This window comes from Larus michahellis, chromosome Z, assembly GCF_964199755.1.
Source record: "Larus michahellis chromosome Z, bLarMic1.1, whole genome shotgun sequence".
NCBI lineage: Eukaryota > Metazoa > Chordata > Aves > Charadriiformes > Laridae > Larus > Larus michahellis.
The window spans coordinates 28,500,403-28,516,077 of NC_133930.1; the positions used below are offsets into that span (position 1 = coordinate 28,500,403).

Consider the following 15,675-nt stretch of genomic DNA (forward strand, 5'->3'; position numbering starts at 1 on the left):
CAGAAAGATTGAAATTTTGTGTGGAAGAAGGGAGTAACCGGCAGCCAAGACACAAGAGAGCAAATAGACACAACTCACTGTCACTTCTATGTATTTTTGGCAGCATTTCAATAATCTAAGAAAAGCAGTAAATAACATAGCTGGGTTCCCAATTGCTATGGTCTTTCTGAAGCATTTTATACCCATGTTGCTGGGAAAGAATCAGATACACAAAATGAAAGACATTTGAAGGACAGGGCCTTATTTTGAAGGGAAAAATGCCAACAGGCATATTTTATGTTCAAGTTGTGTGAGTTTGCCTGTGCTTAAAATGAATTTTGGAAAAGAAAGCACACCTTTTTCCCTTTTGGAACGAAGTGGAGTCTTTTTCGTTATTCAGAGGATTCACTTCCCCTTCTCCCTTTTTGATAAGTCAAGCCCAAAGAGTCTTCAAGATCCATCTGTTCCTTGTTTTGCCCAGGGAGTTAGAGTGACAAGGAAAGGTAGCAGAATGCATACTCCCTAACAATCCTCTCTGATGGAATGTACACACTTATATAGATTACATACATACACATACGCACACACACACAAAATACAGTTCGTATATATATAGTGTGTATATATATGTATACCATCACCAATCTAGGCACTAGATTGGAGCTAGGGACTGAAAGTATAATTATTAGGTACTTGTCCCAGTAGTAAGCAGGGGTTTTTAGCCATTTCCACTATCACAGGTGTTTTTTGAATCATCATTTTAGAGTTCCTACAATTTTTGCTTCAGTTACTACTCCTTCTTTGTGCATTGATTGATTGTCTAAATTTTCCATCTTAAAGTTTTGTGACTGAGCCTTTGGCTTCACACAGTATCTCAAAGATAATTCCACGGTCTACCCTGGTAGGAGGAAGTGATCTGTTTGCAAGCAGGTTTTTAAGATGCCTGCTCTTGTCCACAGCCTAACTAGTTCACAGAGATGTGCTTTTATCTGTCTTTAGAAGCAGGATTATCTAGCACGGAGCTTCCTGAAAAAGAAACAGTAGAGTCTTTAGTAATCCAACCACCTTCATGCTATCCACCCATCATTTCCAAGAACGGTGACATAAATAGCATCGACATGTCACAGATGACAGAGGGAAAATGTGTCTAGTTTTCCAATGTAGCCTCTGCCTCTTTGGGTAGATGCATGTACACAAACACAGACACACACACACATGCAGAAAAGTGCATCCCTCAAGAGGTAAGGCAAAACATAGCAGCCTTAATTAAGACGAACCAAAATTCATAACCAATATTTTAGATGAACCCCAAATTCAGGAGAAACTCCCTGTATGATCAGCGGAACATAAAATTTTGCCAGAAGGCAATTATTAATCTGCCTTGTCACACTGTACCATTAGAAAGGCTTGGAGCACTCTTGGGTGTCAATTACTCTGGAGACCTAGGGGGTTGTTGACATTAGTTCTATAATTAGTTTTATAGTGGAGATTTTGCCCACCTGTTTAGAAACAAAAAACCCTAGATTAAGTCTATAAAACTGAATGTAATTTGGAGAGTTGTCAAAGGTCTTTCCTCCCCCAAATCTGCCAGGTAAATATCGCTGGGATTAAAACAAAGAAAATAAATTAATCTCCACCTTCTTATTACAATACAAAGTGAGAGAAGCCAGGAAACGGCGCAAAACCTGATGGTACACGGTGTCCTCAGATCACTTGACCATTGTTTTCTCTCACAGCAGCACATGTTAATGATACAAAGAAGTTTAACGTTTTTTGGCTTTGGCTTTTCATGTCACAACCATAATAAATGTGCACATTATTGTTTGTATTGCCATGTCCTTTAGATGCACCGCCAATTTCTAGCGCCAGTGCATGCACAGCCAAGGACAAGATTTTGCCCACAAATAGCCTGGCTGAATTAAATTAAGCAGAAACATCGCCATACAGATTCAGCTGTGAAGTAGCGTGTCATGGTACAGCATGTTTATGTTGCAAAGATGTTGTATGGGCCAAACTTGATTTAAACCACCAGTTCTACCACAGGAAGACCAAAGCTTCTTTGTTCTCCACTAACCAATTTAATTATGTTTTAAAAGGCCTTTGTCTTATTAGGGCCTAAGACGTCCTTAGTTGCATTCAGTTAAAAAAATCCAACAACCTCCAAAACAATAAAACAGACAATAAAACGTTAAAGCCAGGAGAACAGGAAGAAATAAAGAGAACTGGTTTTCTGTTTGTTTTAAGGAATTTGGACAACACATAAAAAAATCAAATATGATGAAGAATGAAGAAACGAGTTTTAATGTGGACAGTACCCAAGCCTCTCCCTTCTCCCGCTGCCTGCAGCCTCTAAGCCCAGTTACAAAGCCACACAGAACAACTCCATTTGGTGAAGAATTCAGACCGCACCTCTCACATTTCCGCTATGGTCCTCCTCCTCTTGGAGACATGGAAACATTCCAGGGTTCCTTGGAAGGAGGGTCTCGGAAACGGAAGAGCATGCCAACAAAAATGCCTCCTTCCATCGCTCTTGAGGGTTCCTCGTCACCACCAGGCAGACCTGAAGATCACAATGACATAGGCGCTTCCAGTCTCCCCTTGGTTTTCCAACAGCCAGCACAGCCCAAATACAGTTCCCAGATGATCGACCTTTGCAACTTTGGTTTTCAGTTCTACAGAACCCTGGAGCACTTTGGAGCCAAGCCAATTAAGCAAGAACCAGTGAAGCCTAACATCGCATGGCCCAGTAGCCCAGCATTCATGCAGGCTCCTTACCCTTATTACCCTAAAGTCCACCCTGGCTTAATGTTTCCTTTTATTGTGCCACCAAACTTTCATTTCAGGAACCCCTTTCAAATGAAAAGACCTCCAGAGCCACCATTCAGGAGGGCTGAAGTAAAAGAAAGTGGTGAAAATAAACAGAAAGTGGAAAGAGTAGATGTCAACCTTCAGATAGATGACAGTTACTATGTTGATGTTGGGGGTGAACAGAAACGCTGGCAATGTCCCATGTGTGAGAAGTCCTACACATCCAAGTACAATTTGGTGACCCATATCTTGGGGCACAGTGGCATTAAGCCACATGCTTGCACTCGTTGCGGCAAGCTTTTCAAGCAGCTGAGCCACTTGCACACACATATGTTGACACACCAGGGCACTCGGCCACATAAATGCCAGGTGTGCCACAAGGCTTTCACTCAAACCAGTCACCTTAAGAGACACATGATGCAACACAGTGACATCAAGCCTTACAACTGCAGGATCTGTGGCAGAGGCTTTGCCTACCCCAGTGAGCTGAAAGCACATGAGTCTAAGCACGAGAGTGGCCGAGAGAACATTTGTGTGGAGTGTGGTCTGGACTTCCCAACCCTGGCCCAGCTGAAGAGACACTTAACAACCCACCGTGGCCCTATACAGTACAATTGCACTGAATGTGATAAGACCTTCCAGTACCCGAGCCAGCTGCAAAACCACATGATGAAGCACAAAGACATCCGCCCCTACATCTGCACTGAATGTGGCATGGAGTTCGTGCAGCCCCATCACCTCAAACAGCACTCCCTGACTCACAAGGTAAGCCAGCACGGGTTGCGCTCTCACCTTGCATGGGAAGGTAGCACAAGGATTACAGGCTACTGAGGATACACGCTTGTACCTCCTCAAAAAGAAGGTAATTGGTCTGTAGAGCCTCGTGCTGGCCCTTTGCCAGCTGGAGAGTTTTATGCGAAGCAAAAGCAAAAGCCCCAGCGGCGCTGGCAATAGTAGAAGGTGGACTTCTCTGTCAGTCTTCAGAAAGTACACGCAAAACCCACTTTGTGATAAACAGGAATCCAATTAAACCACCTGTATGACTTCCCAAAACTGTATTTGCACCTCTCCATTTCTAGGTTTTATCTTCAGAATGACCTTCTGTAACATAGCATAATTTTGTAGAGCTGTAAACCCCCCCCCAAAATCTTAACAGAAATTCTCTACTGAAAACCAGCTCTATCGCTTTCTTTAATTGGGAAGTGTGTGGATTTGCAATAGACTGTGTGTATGCAGCAAAAGAAAGTATATCATTACTCATCAGATTTTGAATAATCATTGTAATGAGACATTTAGGGAAATAAAAAAAAAAAAAAACAAACCCTAAGAAAAACCCCCCTTTGTGCATAAATTATCCGGAATGCCTGTTAATAAAAGTGGACAAGCAGGTCCGTAATCCTAGCCAATTCCTATTAAGTGGCAGTCTTGCCACTGCTGACAGCAATGACAGCAGAGTCAGTTGAGGTTAGGAGCAGGCTTTGGAACACATCCAGAAAAATCACTTTCAAAAATAGGAAAAATATAACTGTTCCATTCAAGAATGTCTGAAATTGGCACATCCACCATTACAAAAATGTTAAGACAAGTCAAAACCCCGCACATTTTATAAAAATTTGCTTCCTGCTTGCCATATTTTCCATTTAACACTTGGATTTTGGCTTTTATTTGAAAAACATTAAAAATACTGAAAGCTACAGCATTTCAGTTCTATAGACACATTTTCTTTTAAAAACCAACAACCTCTACTTCCACATTTGCTTTTTCTTCCTTACTTCATGATTATAGTTTCTGCTCCTTCTGGAGATTCCCTGGTCTTTGGATTTACCATGCAAAATTCTACTAATTTAAGACTTGGTATTTTTTTTTTTGTTGTCACAGGAAATGCAATGCCCCTGAGCCTTTAGAGAGCTTCTGCTTCTTTGTCCACAGCTGCAGGTGGATTCAGCTGTGAATATAATTAGCAGTACTTAGCTGCCCAAATGCAGCCTCACATCAGACAGGCAGATACTTAAAGCCGCTGTTGGTGTTCACAGTTTAGCTTTGCAATTAACTGTGAAAACCACTGACTGGCACAAAAGTAGAGATTGTTTCAAGTCTTCTTTGTAATGGGAGCCTTCAGGAAGAGTAATTGCTCTCTGCATTTCACTAGTAAATCCTCATTACCTTCAGCAGGTTATACTCAAACTCTCAAAGTGTGTAGTGGTAAATTCATTGGCCTTCATAGCACCTAAATGACTTTTTGAGGAGCTGGCAGTTAGACCACATAGGTGTGAGCAAGAATATTGAATTATGCGTCAGTAAATTGACTGGGTGGCATAAAAGGCACTAGAAATGGTCTGTAAACATCAGAAAAACTGAGATCACTCCATTAGGGTTAGTGCATGTCCCACTAAAAGTGAACAGTTTTTTCTCATCATTGAATGTAACACGTTTATCCTTATTTAGTGACATTGTTAGACTCCTGCTTGGTCACTTCAGATTACTTTCTATAGCTTTCTTCAAAAGATTACTTTCCATAGCTTTCTTCAAAGGAGGGCCATGCCTTTTTCAGAAGTCAATGACATTCAATTATCAAAGGCAAGCACTACTTTAGTCTCTTAACTGGTTAGCTTTAATTCTTGGTCAAACATGAACACAAAAGCGTACACGTTTGACCGATCCTTCACATAAGCAGCAGCATAGGACAGAGAAGCTCTCCTACTGACAATGTCTCATTGGTTTGTAAACTTACTGTTGGAAACAAAACTCATTCATTATTTCATTAAGCTTATGTTTTGTTTTCCTTCTCTGCTTCTCATATTCTTGTAAGAATTTGCCAGGAAAAAAATACATAAATACCTATTACTTGAGCAAATCTTGTTAAAAGTGAAATAATTTATTACCTGCTTCGCTAATGCAGAGTGAATAATTCACAATTGCTGTACTGAAGATGAAATGATCTAGAAAATTTTCCATCTACAGAATTTTCTGATTTTTTTCTTTTCTCACAGGGTGTGAAAGAGCACAAATGTGGGATTTGTGGCCGGGAATTTACTCTGCTGGCCAACATGAAGCGACATGTCCTGATCCACACCAATATCAGAGCCTATCAATGCCATTTGTGCTTCAAGAGCTTTGTGCAAAAGCAGACTCTCAAGGCCCACATGATTGTTCACTCTGATGTCAAACCCTTCAAGTGCAAGGTAAGTGCATTCGATTGCAGAGGCATTAACCCACTGCATATTTCTGTGATACTATCATCTTGCGATATAGCAGAATTAGAAAAACAAGACCTGTGAACACATACGGCAGTAGCATTTAAATTAACATAAACCAGCCTGGTTTTCTTTCTTACATAGCACGAAATAATGGAGGTAAATATCTGTGGTTTACTCCCTTCGCCTTCAATACCAGTAACTTTCATCCTCAAATATTTTTTTCTGCTTCATGAGCATTTAAATGCCATGGCAGTTTGAGGACAATAGACATACCTGACATTTGCCAAGTACAGCCATCCAAACAGAAGTCTAAGTGCTTAATAGCTTGAATCACTGACTAAAAACATAGATCAAGTCGTGCACCCCACAGATGACCATGGAAAAGCCGTAGACACTACTTCACACAGCGATGTGATGTGACAGTTCCGGGAAGGACTCAAAGAAAGCCACTGCAAAATACAACTGCAGAAGGGATTTGAACGGGCCAAGTGTAATTACCAGACTGAAATTCAGGGCAGGACATCAGCAGCTGAACAAAATAGCCTCTGAGACCATTTGGTCTTTTTAGGATTCTGTGCAAATTCCAGTTTGCTGCCTCCCTTGCCAACATTCCCTTTCCATCCCCTCTTATTCTCCCTCCCCATAAACCTTTGAGGCTTTGGCTTTCTTGACCGTGCTTGTCTCTAATATCTTCCTTATGAATTATTCATGTTTATATTCTTACTCAGTATTAGACATTACATCTGTTCCTTTTGCTGCCTACCTGAATCATTACTGTAGTAACACCTTGTGAAGCCAAAGGTTGTAGGTTTTACCCCCACTTTGATCTGCTCTAAGAGGGCTATAAATATAGAGTGGAACATAGTACCCAGTTTATGCCTAAATAACTGAAGATTGAGCTGGAAGAAATTTCTAGAACTCTTTCATGCAACATCTTTATGGAATTAAATACATTCTTAAAAGGAACGTTTCATAGAGAAGCAGAGCTGAATGAAAAATTTTAAGTGGAATTATTTTCTCTTGAAAAATGTAGAACTTCAAAATGTCATAGGAAAATATGGCATTCAGTGATAATTTTAATAGGAAAATGTAAAAATTAATCTTTTTTACTTTCTCATTTTGCTTTGATAACTTTGAGGCATATCGCTTTGAAATAATAACAGCAAAGTCTTTCTACTTTTTGTTTAATTTTAATTTATGTCCTATTAAAACGGTCTTTTTTATAGTAGGACTTATGCTATTCTATATTGATAAAATAATTTCTGTTACTGAAATGCTTGGGTAGTTCCATATCAAGTCTGCTGGAGACTTTCAGTCTTTGAGAACACCTGTGAAACTGTCTTTTGCTTCCCATTTGGTCAAAGTCCTCCTCTGACCCCTCAAATTTCAGAAAAGAGACTCAATTGTTTGATTAACTGTGCTGGATGCAGTATCTGGACCCACACATGTGCATGTGCATGTGCATATTAGCTAAAAGTTTGTGTTCAGGTTAGGGTTTGATGATGACAGACTATTAAAACTTGGAGATGGCAATAGTTTGAACTGGGAACTGGAGTACCACGACTATGTTTTCCAGCCAGTAACAAAAGCTTTACAGGAACACCTGTTTTTGCTATTTTTTGTACTTCTCTGTCCCCACCCAATGTTCCTAGGAGGAAAGAAACAAGTAAGAAACAAGTAAGTGAACCAGTTTCTCCTGTGACTGAAGTGGTACGAATCAACATCAGTGCCCTGAACGGAGTGGAGGTTGTGACAATAAGCAAAGGGAGAATCAGGAATTGCTCTTTGGTGTTAGGAGCATCCCTTGCCTCTCTGGAAGAGCCCTTGAAAGACTTGAGCAAGTGTTTCTGGCTGGTATTCAGAGGGTTAAGGCAATGACCAGATAGCAGCCTTTTGGCACCAAGCTCCTCCTCAGCAGAAGGAAGGATATAGCTGTATGAACAGCCTGCTTAACAATGGCTCACATGTCCCCGGGGAACCGCCTGCAAATAGATTTCATCTTGCTTTCTCTTGTACTTTTCAAAGCTTCCTGTTTTCTCACGGTCCTTTTGGACAGTTTACAGTCTTTCTCCCTCTCCCTCTCTCTTTGAGGAAAGGAACACCCTTCTTATGAAGAAAAAAAAAAAAGAAGAAGAAGAATGCAAGGGAAAGAGAGCACAGCAGTAGCCTTTCTACTTCACCACATGCAATGGTTTTCTTTACCTTTTTCTCACAGCAAAAGAAAACAGGAGGCTTTCCTATGTGTCTAATCACAGCTAAGCACGGACTATCTGAAGTGAGGGAGTAGCAAATAGTTGTCCCTTCTGTTTCCTCAGCCAGCTGCAGCCTGGATCTGTGTTTGATTTTTCTCTGAAGAGTGAACTTCTCTGTAGCCTTTAAAGGCCCGAGCCCATGCTGCCTTGTTTATTTCTGTTTAAAAAAACCCCACCGAAGTGGTCTGAAGGAATTGCACCAACTGGTGCAATAGTGCTAATCCTGATTTGTAGAGGAAGCTTCTATGAAATTTACAGTTGCTTTTAGTGCTGAAGTCAGCAACGTTCCAGACCTCCAACAAAGAATGCAATGAAGTTTTCTCCAGCCCAGCCAAATACACTTTGCAGCGAATGTTTTGAACTCCACTTTTTTCCTCATCTAAAATCGTGGATTTAGATCAGGAGTCAAAACCAAATAAAGTGTAAGAGATAAGTACTTTGGGAAGAAAAAAACCAACAGACTGACAAATCTAGAAGGGTGATACTTCATGTGGTGGTGTAGGAAGACAAAATGTAGTGTTTAACTAATTCAGCTTTTCTAGCAAGTTGTACTGAAATCCATTTTACCAGCAAGTGGAACAAAGTGTGTTCAGCAGACTTGCAGCTGAGGTCTTTCTCTTCAGGGTTTTAGTTCTATTTTGCCTAAAGTAGACAGCCTAACAAAAGGTCCACAAGTGAACCATGCTGTTCCTGCAACCCCAAGATCTCTTGCATGAACTTTGCATCTCTCTGAGTGCTAAGGTGCTTTGTGGTGACTTCTGCTGGAGCTCCCTCCCATGCAACTGGCTCAAGATCATCTTTCACACTCTGCTGATCAGTGCTCACATCCCTGCCCTTTGACAGAGAAAGAAAATCTTGTACACCTTCCTAGTTTGTTCTGAAGACTCAAGCTCTTCTTTAAGCACTAGCTGTGAACGCCAGCTGGCTCTGAGTTGCTATATTCCAGTACGTGAGCCCAAAACCTGCTCCCTTCACCCTCTGGATCATGCAAATTCATCTGAAAGTTGTCTTGTGTTTTTTGAAAGGGATAGATTACCCAGAAACCATGCTACACAGAGCCATCGTTCTGAAAAACAATTTTCATATCTGCATTTCTTTCATTTTCCTGCCACACCTCTCCACTTTAGTACCATTTCCTCATGTACCCAGAGGAGATCTCAGGACAGGAACACAATACACATCCCTAAGACTGTGCATGACTTTGGGAAATGGAAAACCTACCCCCTTTATTCAGACACTCAAATTTTCTGTGGTCTAAGGAACTGTCTTTTATGAAATCCCCTGTCATTATGAAGAAAGAGGAATAAATGTTGTCTTGACAGAAAAAAAAATAAATGCTCCTACTAGACCCGTTTTAATACTCAATACCTTATAAAGATACAGATTTGCAGGAAGTACTCTAGCCATTTACCTGTCCAACATGATTTTCCTTGATTACCAGTTTAGATAGAGAGGTAAAGACCTAGCTATCAGAAACCAAAAGCTGGTGAGAGCACAGGTCAGCCACACTATGAGCAGATAACCAGAAGCCTCCTGCTGAGAGATACTAGAGGGGTATTATCATTGGCATTCTTGTAGCCAGAGAAATATGGACATGTCATAGGTCATTTGAGCAACTGTCTAGATACAGTCAGCTGCTGTTCTTCCTCGCTAATTTTCTGTGATCATCAGTGCTTCTCCTCTTTGTTTCCTCCCAGCACTTTCAGAGCATTTTTTTTGGTGCATTCATTACCCTGGATATAAGTCATTCAGAGTATTAGCTTTCTTTGAATGCAAAGAAGAGGCAGTCCTTTTTCCTAAGTGGATGGATGACACTTGGAATCAGATATCTTGCTTTTACAAATGAATATCTCATTTTCAGTGACTCTTTTTTTCCCCCCCTCTACGGTCTCAGTGAACACTTTGCTGATAAATGTATTTGCTGTAATGTTCATTTTAGCAAAGTCACAGAGAGCAAATCATGGAAGAGAACTTATGCAGCTGAAAGAAATATTTTTTTAAAAGCAAGTGAATATTTCCAGACTCTTTTTGCAGCATTGACTCAGGTCTATTTTTTATTTAAAAACAATACACCTGCAAATTTTTATATTAATGATTTGCTTCCATTCCCCCTGAAGAGGTGGTTTAAAATGCATAGGATGCAGTACTATTTCACCGAGGATCATTCCACTATCTACATTTCATCCAGATATTCCAGGTCTTTGTGAATTTGAATTAAAAAAATACTGCAGCAGACCTTCTGTACTACCAAAATAAATTAAATCAGAAGTCAAATTAGAGCAAAAATTTGGTGGAATCTCAGTAATTGCTTTTTAGTAATTTTATCCAGATGAGTAAGCTGCTTGATGTAAGTTTCAGTTACTCAGTAATGGTGATTCTGGCTCATATAGTAATAAAGATCATAAAAACAAAAAATCTAAAGGTAAAAGTATTTGTCTAGAACCATTCCAAAAGAAAGAGCTGAAGTTGAAAGCAAACACAGAAGTTTGCAGAGGATGGAAATAGCCACTTGAATGTGAAAAAATTATAAATCCTGATAAGGAAAGACCACAAGACATGTAAGACTAGAAGATTGTAATAGTGATGTCAAACTCTCATGTCTTGAAAATACGTTTGATTTATAAGGGACCAGACGATAAAAGAACCCATCAAGATAAACAACAACAATGAAAAACAAACCCCTTATTGTTTCATCAAAGGGAAACTTGCACGATCAATGGCTTGAGCTGGCAGGAACATGCTTCAGGGAAAGCTGAGTCATTCTTACAGCCCCATGACTGTTTAAATTCCAGCTTACTCACCAGAGACACTGAAACACAGGAGTTGGTAAACAGAAGATAAGAGGATCAGAGAAAAATGCGTGAGCAAGAAACAACGAAAAAAAGGAATTGTGCTTTCTAGCTTTAAGCAAAATGTGCAGCCATTTCATTTCCAGTTAAGGAGAAGTAATATTCTGCTTGACTGTTTCACAGAAACCCTTCATTGGTTTTATTTTGTATCTCCATCTCTGCCTGGCATTGTTCTTGATTATAGGCTGGATTTATAAACTACAAATGAAATGGTTCACCAGGGCAGAAAGTTATACTTTGAATTTCATTCAAGTTAAGAGCCTTCCAGGTTACGCACTTAAGCCTCTCCCCTCCTTATAACAATGTTCCCTGCTTTTGCAGAATCCTTGACTGTGTGTCCTAGTCACCAAATTAAAAAATGACAGCTGTGCAGAAGGTCCCGGATAGATCAGACTAAACCACACATTCTTGTCTGTAGGGCAAATTGCAGCCAGAAGCTGCCAGGGTTCAAGTTGAGAAGATTAGGTCCTGTTTCCTTTTGAAATGTTCTCATTGGCAGTACCCCTTTGAACTAATCATTTTCATTTTTACTGTTTTTTACAGCTGTGTGGAAAAGAATTTAACAGAATGCATAATTTAATGGGACACATGCACTTGCACTCAGACAGCAAGCCTTTCAAGTGCCTGTACTGTCCCAGCAAATTCACCTTGAAGGGGAACCTAACCAGGCACATGAAAGTCAAGCATGGGGTCATGGAAAGAGGATTTCATTCTCAAGGTAATGTTTCTCGGCAAGGTTATTCTCTGGGAACCCAAATGGGCTTTGTACTACAGATCCACATTCTTGTACCATAGACCCAATGCTATTGGAAGAGATTGAATCTGGTAAGCCTGCGAGGTTGTTATTAACTATCTGTATTACTCCAGTGCAACAGATCAGAGATCCCCAAGATATCTAGATATCCCAGATATCTAGACTAGATATCTGATAACACACATGTACATATTGAGGTGGATTTGTAGATGGAGACAGAATGAGACAGTATTTATGAGCACAAAGGAAACAATTTTAGTGCACTAAATTGCTGTTGTCAGGTGTTAGGGAGAATACAGTCAGTAGTGTGAGAGCAGAGGATTTATCAAGCTGTACAAAACGTTCTTGAATTTAAGTCGAGGGCTCCCCATCCATCACTGTGAGAAGGTGCAATATCCACAGCACTGCAGAGCTTCCCCCAGCATGTGGGTACCCTGAGACACAAATGGGAGCGAGCCGGTAGAGACTCAGCTGTAGTCAGGCTGTGGCACATGTAGTTGGCCAGGGGAATGATTGGATGACATAATCTTCCTGACTGAAGGTGTAGTTCCATTATTTTTGAATAAATGTTAGTTTCAAGGGGCTTGATTCCCAGGGGCTGGCAGATCACAGCCTGTCAGCCACAGACAAGTAGATATTTTGCCCCAGACACATTTGGTTAGGAGTTTATTGTTTTTGTCTCATGTTTGAGGTACATCATAAATCATAAATTCATTCAAAGCTGACAGAAGCAAAAAATCTAAAAGATTTCATGTGTCTTGCTCACTGCTTGTTGGATTCCAGTCTGGAATGGGAATGGAAGCCTGTATGGCTCTATGTTCAGGAGCCTTTCTGCTCAAGATATGGTTATTCTGTACCATATTGACATAGATGATGTTAGGCAAAGGCCTTAGGCTCAAGACCCAGTTTAAAAAGAAGCATGTGGACAGGAGGAGACATTCCTCCCCCATCTCAAATTATACGGATTTTTGACTACCCAGGGTATCCTGCAAAGTATTCCCTATCTCTCACCTACCAGATACATGTCCTAAAGCCAGCCTCATGCGTGCACGATGCCAATGCTGTCTAAAGACATTGGAGAATTAGGGATGATTGTTTTGAGAGACTGAGTATCCAAGATATTTTGTTTGTTAAGACTTTCTGGATAAACAGTTCTTTCATGGGTAAGATTTCTTGGTGTTCCTCAAATTCAGGCTTTAGGCCAGCCTAGCATGTATGTAAACACACAATCTAATGACATTTGGCATAAAATTTACAAAGATCCTAACAGGTAATGAAATAAATGGCCCTTTCCCCCTTCCCCCCCGTAAATCTATGGCATCACGCTATTTACACAATTACTTGTAATTGAAGACAGCCTAAGAGCTTTGCAGTGTACAGAGATTCTTCAGCCCTTGAGGACTATAGGACACAAGACAATTTGTAAGGGCTGCCACCTGCTCAAAAAACATTTTAACAATACAACCTATTGCAATATAGCAGCTGTATCTAATGAGGCTGCATAGATCCTGCAGAGGGTGGATTCAATTACTGAGGGAAAAAAAACAAAGCGAAGCAAAGCAAAACAAAACAAAAAAACCCAAGTAAAATAGTGGGTTTCGTAGGTATTTGCTATTGGGTGAAATCCTCACCCCAGTACTGTCACCGTTCTTTTAGTGAAGATGGACTGTGCCTGCAGTGCCTGAATCTTCTTCAGTGCATCCCAATGCTCAGAGTACATTTGAATCCACAGATGCCTCCTAGGTAATGTCTGGCTCTTTAGCAAAAGAGGAGACACTCTGATGAATATTAAGACAAACCAGACCCAGGATTACACTCAGATTTACACAGCATGGCTCAAAATCATTATTTCTTTATAATGATTTCCTCAAACTGAAGCACTAGCTAGGGCATAGAGCTTTTCAGTGGTATGAGTGGCTTCTCAGTGGATGAAAGAGGAAAAAATTAAGGAGAGTGGAGGTCGTAGACTGCTGAGACTTGATTGTCTTTTCATTTTTAAAGTAGTAACTTTGAACCAGAGTGTCCATAGAATAAACACATCAACATGTTTTAAATCTCTTCCACTCCTTTGGAAAGATAATGTACAAAACCTGGCACTTTGATTATGGCCTGTGATGCTTTAGATCAAAGTTTTCATTTAAAAAAAAAATAGGAAAGAGGAAGTGGGTAGGTTCACTGGCAAAAATAGTTTACAAGAGGCCAGGCCACTTCACTTTTATTCCTAGCTCTCTCATTAAGTGTCTGACATGTACAGCACAATGTTTTGTGTGTCCTGACCTGGCTGTGAATTGTATACAGTAGTACTTCTTTTAGCAGCATCTCAAAGGAGATGCCATGAGATGTAAACAGTAAAGTACTCGGAGATAGCTGGGTGGAAGAAAAAAGGTAAAATATGAAATAGAAAGCCGCCCCACATTTTGTTTTTTAACCATGTATCACATAGTAAAATTTCCTACACATAAATTGTTCGTTTTCTCCTCCCCTCAAACCACTACAAGGTTTTGGAAGAGGAAGAATTGCTCTGTCCCAGACAAATGTCTTAAGAAGTTTGGAACAGGAAGAGCCCTTTGATCTTTCTCAGAAAAGTCAAGGGAAGGGAATCTCTTTTCATTCGGATGGCGAGAGTGCCAAGGGAAGTTCATGCCAGGAAGAAGAGGAAGACAACTGCTATGAGGCAGAGCAGTACAGCCCTGCCATGTACCACCACGACGACAACAAGCTGTACGCAGCTCAAGATCTGCCTGGCAAATCCGAGTGCATGATGAAGGACTTCCGAGAGTCCTACTGCAATGAGAAGGAAGAAGTGTTAAGTGAGGGAGGACTGGAGAAGAGAAAAGGAAATTCAGACAAACAGGAGAACCAAGAAGAGAGAGACCTTGTGACGAACAAAGAACACGTCAGCTTTAGATCCTTTGAAAAAGCCAGACTTGGCCACTCTCTCTCTGATTACTTGTATTTCAAGCACAGGAACAAGAGTTTGAAAGAATTGCTGGAAAGAAAAATGGAAAAACAAACAATGCTTATAGGCATTTAAAAAGGACATTTTAAAACAGATGGAAAATGGGAGCCAGATAGCTTTTAACATGAACTGTAATTTACCAAAGCCTGGAAGTTTGTAGCAGTCTTTAGAAATAAACAAGCGAAATTAATAAAAATAATTTAAGGTAAAACACATACATCCAAAGAACAAAGCAGTCCAAGGTCACCAAGGAATGCAATAGATATTGAACAATAACATTTTTATACTTATCCATTTGATGTATAAGCAGACAATGGAGTGGGTACAGAAATTTATTTTCCTTTAACTGGGGATATTAACTTATATGCAATTTTCTAGTTATCAAAACCAGCATACTTTAGCGTTTGTTTTATTATCTGACTAAATATATATGAACACTTCTAACCATACATCTCAAAAAAAATCTGAAAATACTAACTATTTCACAGTATAAGCAAGAGTACTATTAAACATGGCGTGCATGAAAATTCTGTCAGTCTTACAACTAACACAGTCCAAATACTTTCATTTACTGAAGTGACTGTTAGCTAACTACTTACAATGAGAAATGGGAAACAAATTAGGGTGAAATGCTAATGTCTTGTGAGATAGTGAAAGGCAGCTCTGTAAGGCTTTGAAAGGACTGTAATTTATTATGGCCACAGAAGCTTTTCCTCTGGCACAAGGCATGTTTGTGTTTCGCTATGTTTCAGTCAGTATGGGAGTATTCAGCTATTCTTCAAGCGAAATAGTATGGACTGTGTTGACATTTTGTTATACTGTCTGCTCAGGCCAATACACCTAATGAGCATCAGCAGCATGTAGCATTTGCAAGTCT

General features: G+C 40.1%; 1 protein-coding gene across 3 annotated transcripts in view; it reads left to right on the top strand.

The window, feature by feature from the left end:
- The window catches only part of ZNF366 (zinc finger protein 366), a 31,212-nt gene extending 15,892 nt beyond the window's left edge, over positions 1–15,320 (top strand). For 2 of the 3 annotated variants that reach the window (XM_074569983.1, XM_074569984.1), the window contains exons 3-6: positions 2,224–3,552; positions 5,778–5,969; positions 11,629–11,803; positions 14,338–15,320. In XM_074569983.1, the coding sequence (XP_074426084.1) occupies positions 2,254–3,552; positions 5,778–5,969; positions 11,629–11,803; positions 14,338–14,873 (2,202 nt within the window). In that variant the 5' untranslated portion in view covers positions 2,224–2,253 and the 3' untranslated portion in view covers positions 14,874–15,320. Of the gene's footprint in view, positions 1–1,823; positions 3,553–5,777; positions 5,970–11,628; positions 11,804–14,337 lie in introns of all 3 variants that reach the window. The other variant, XM_074569985.1, reaches the window with a different exon arrangement.
- Positions 15,321–15,675: the final 355 nt, after the last annotated feature.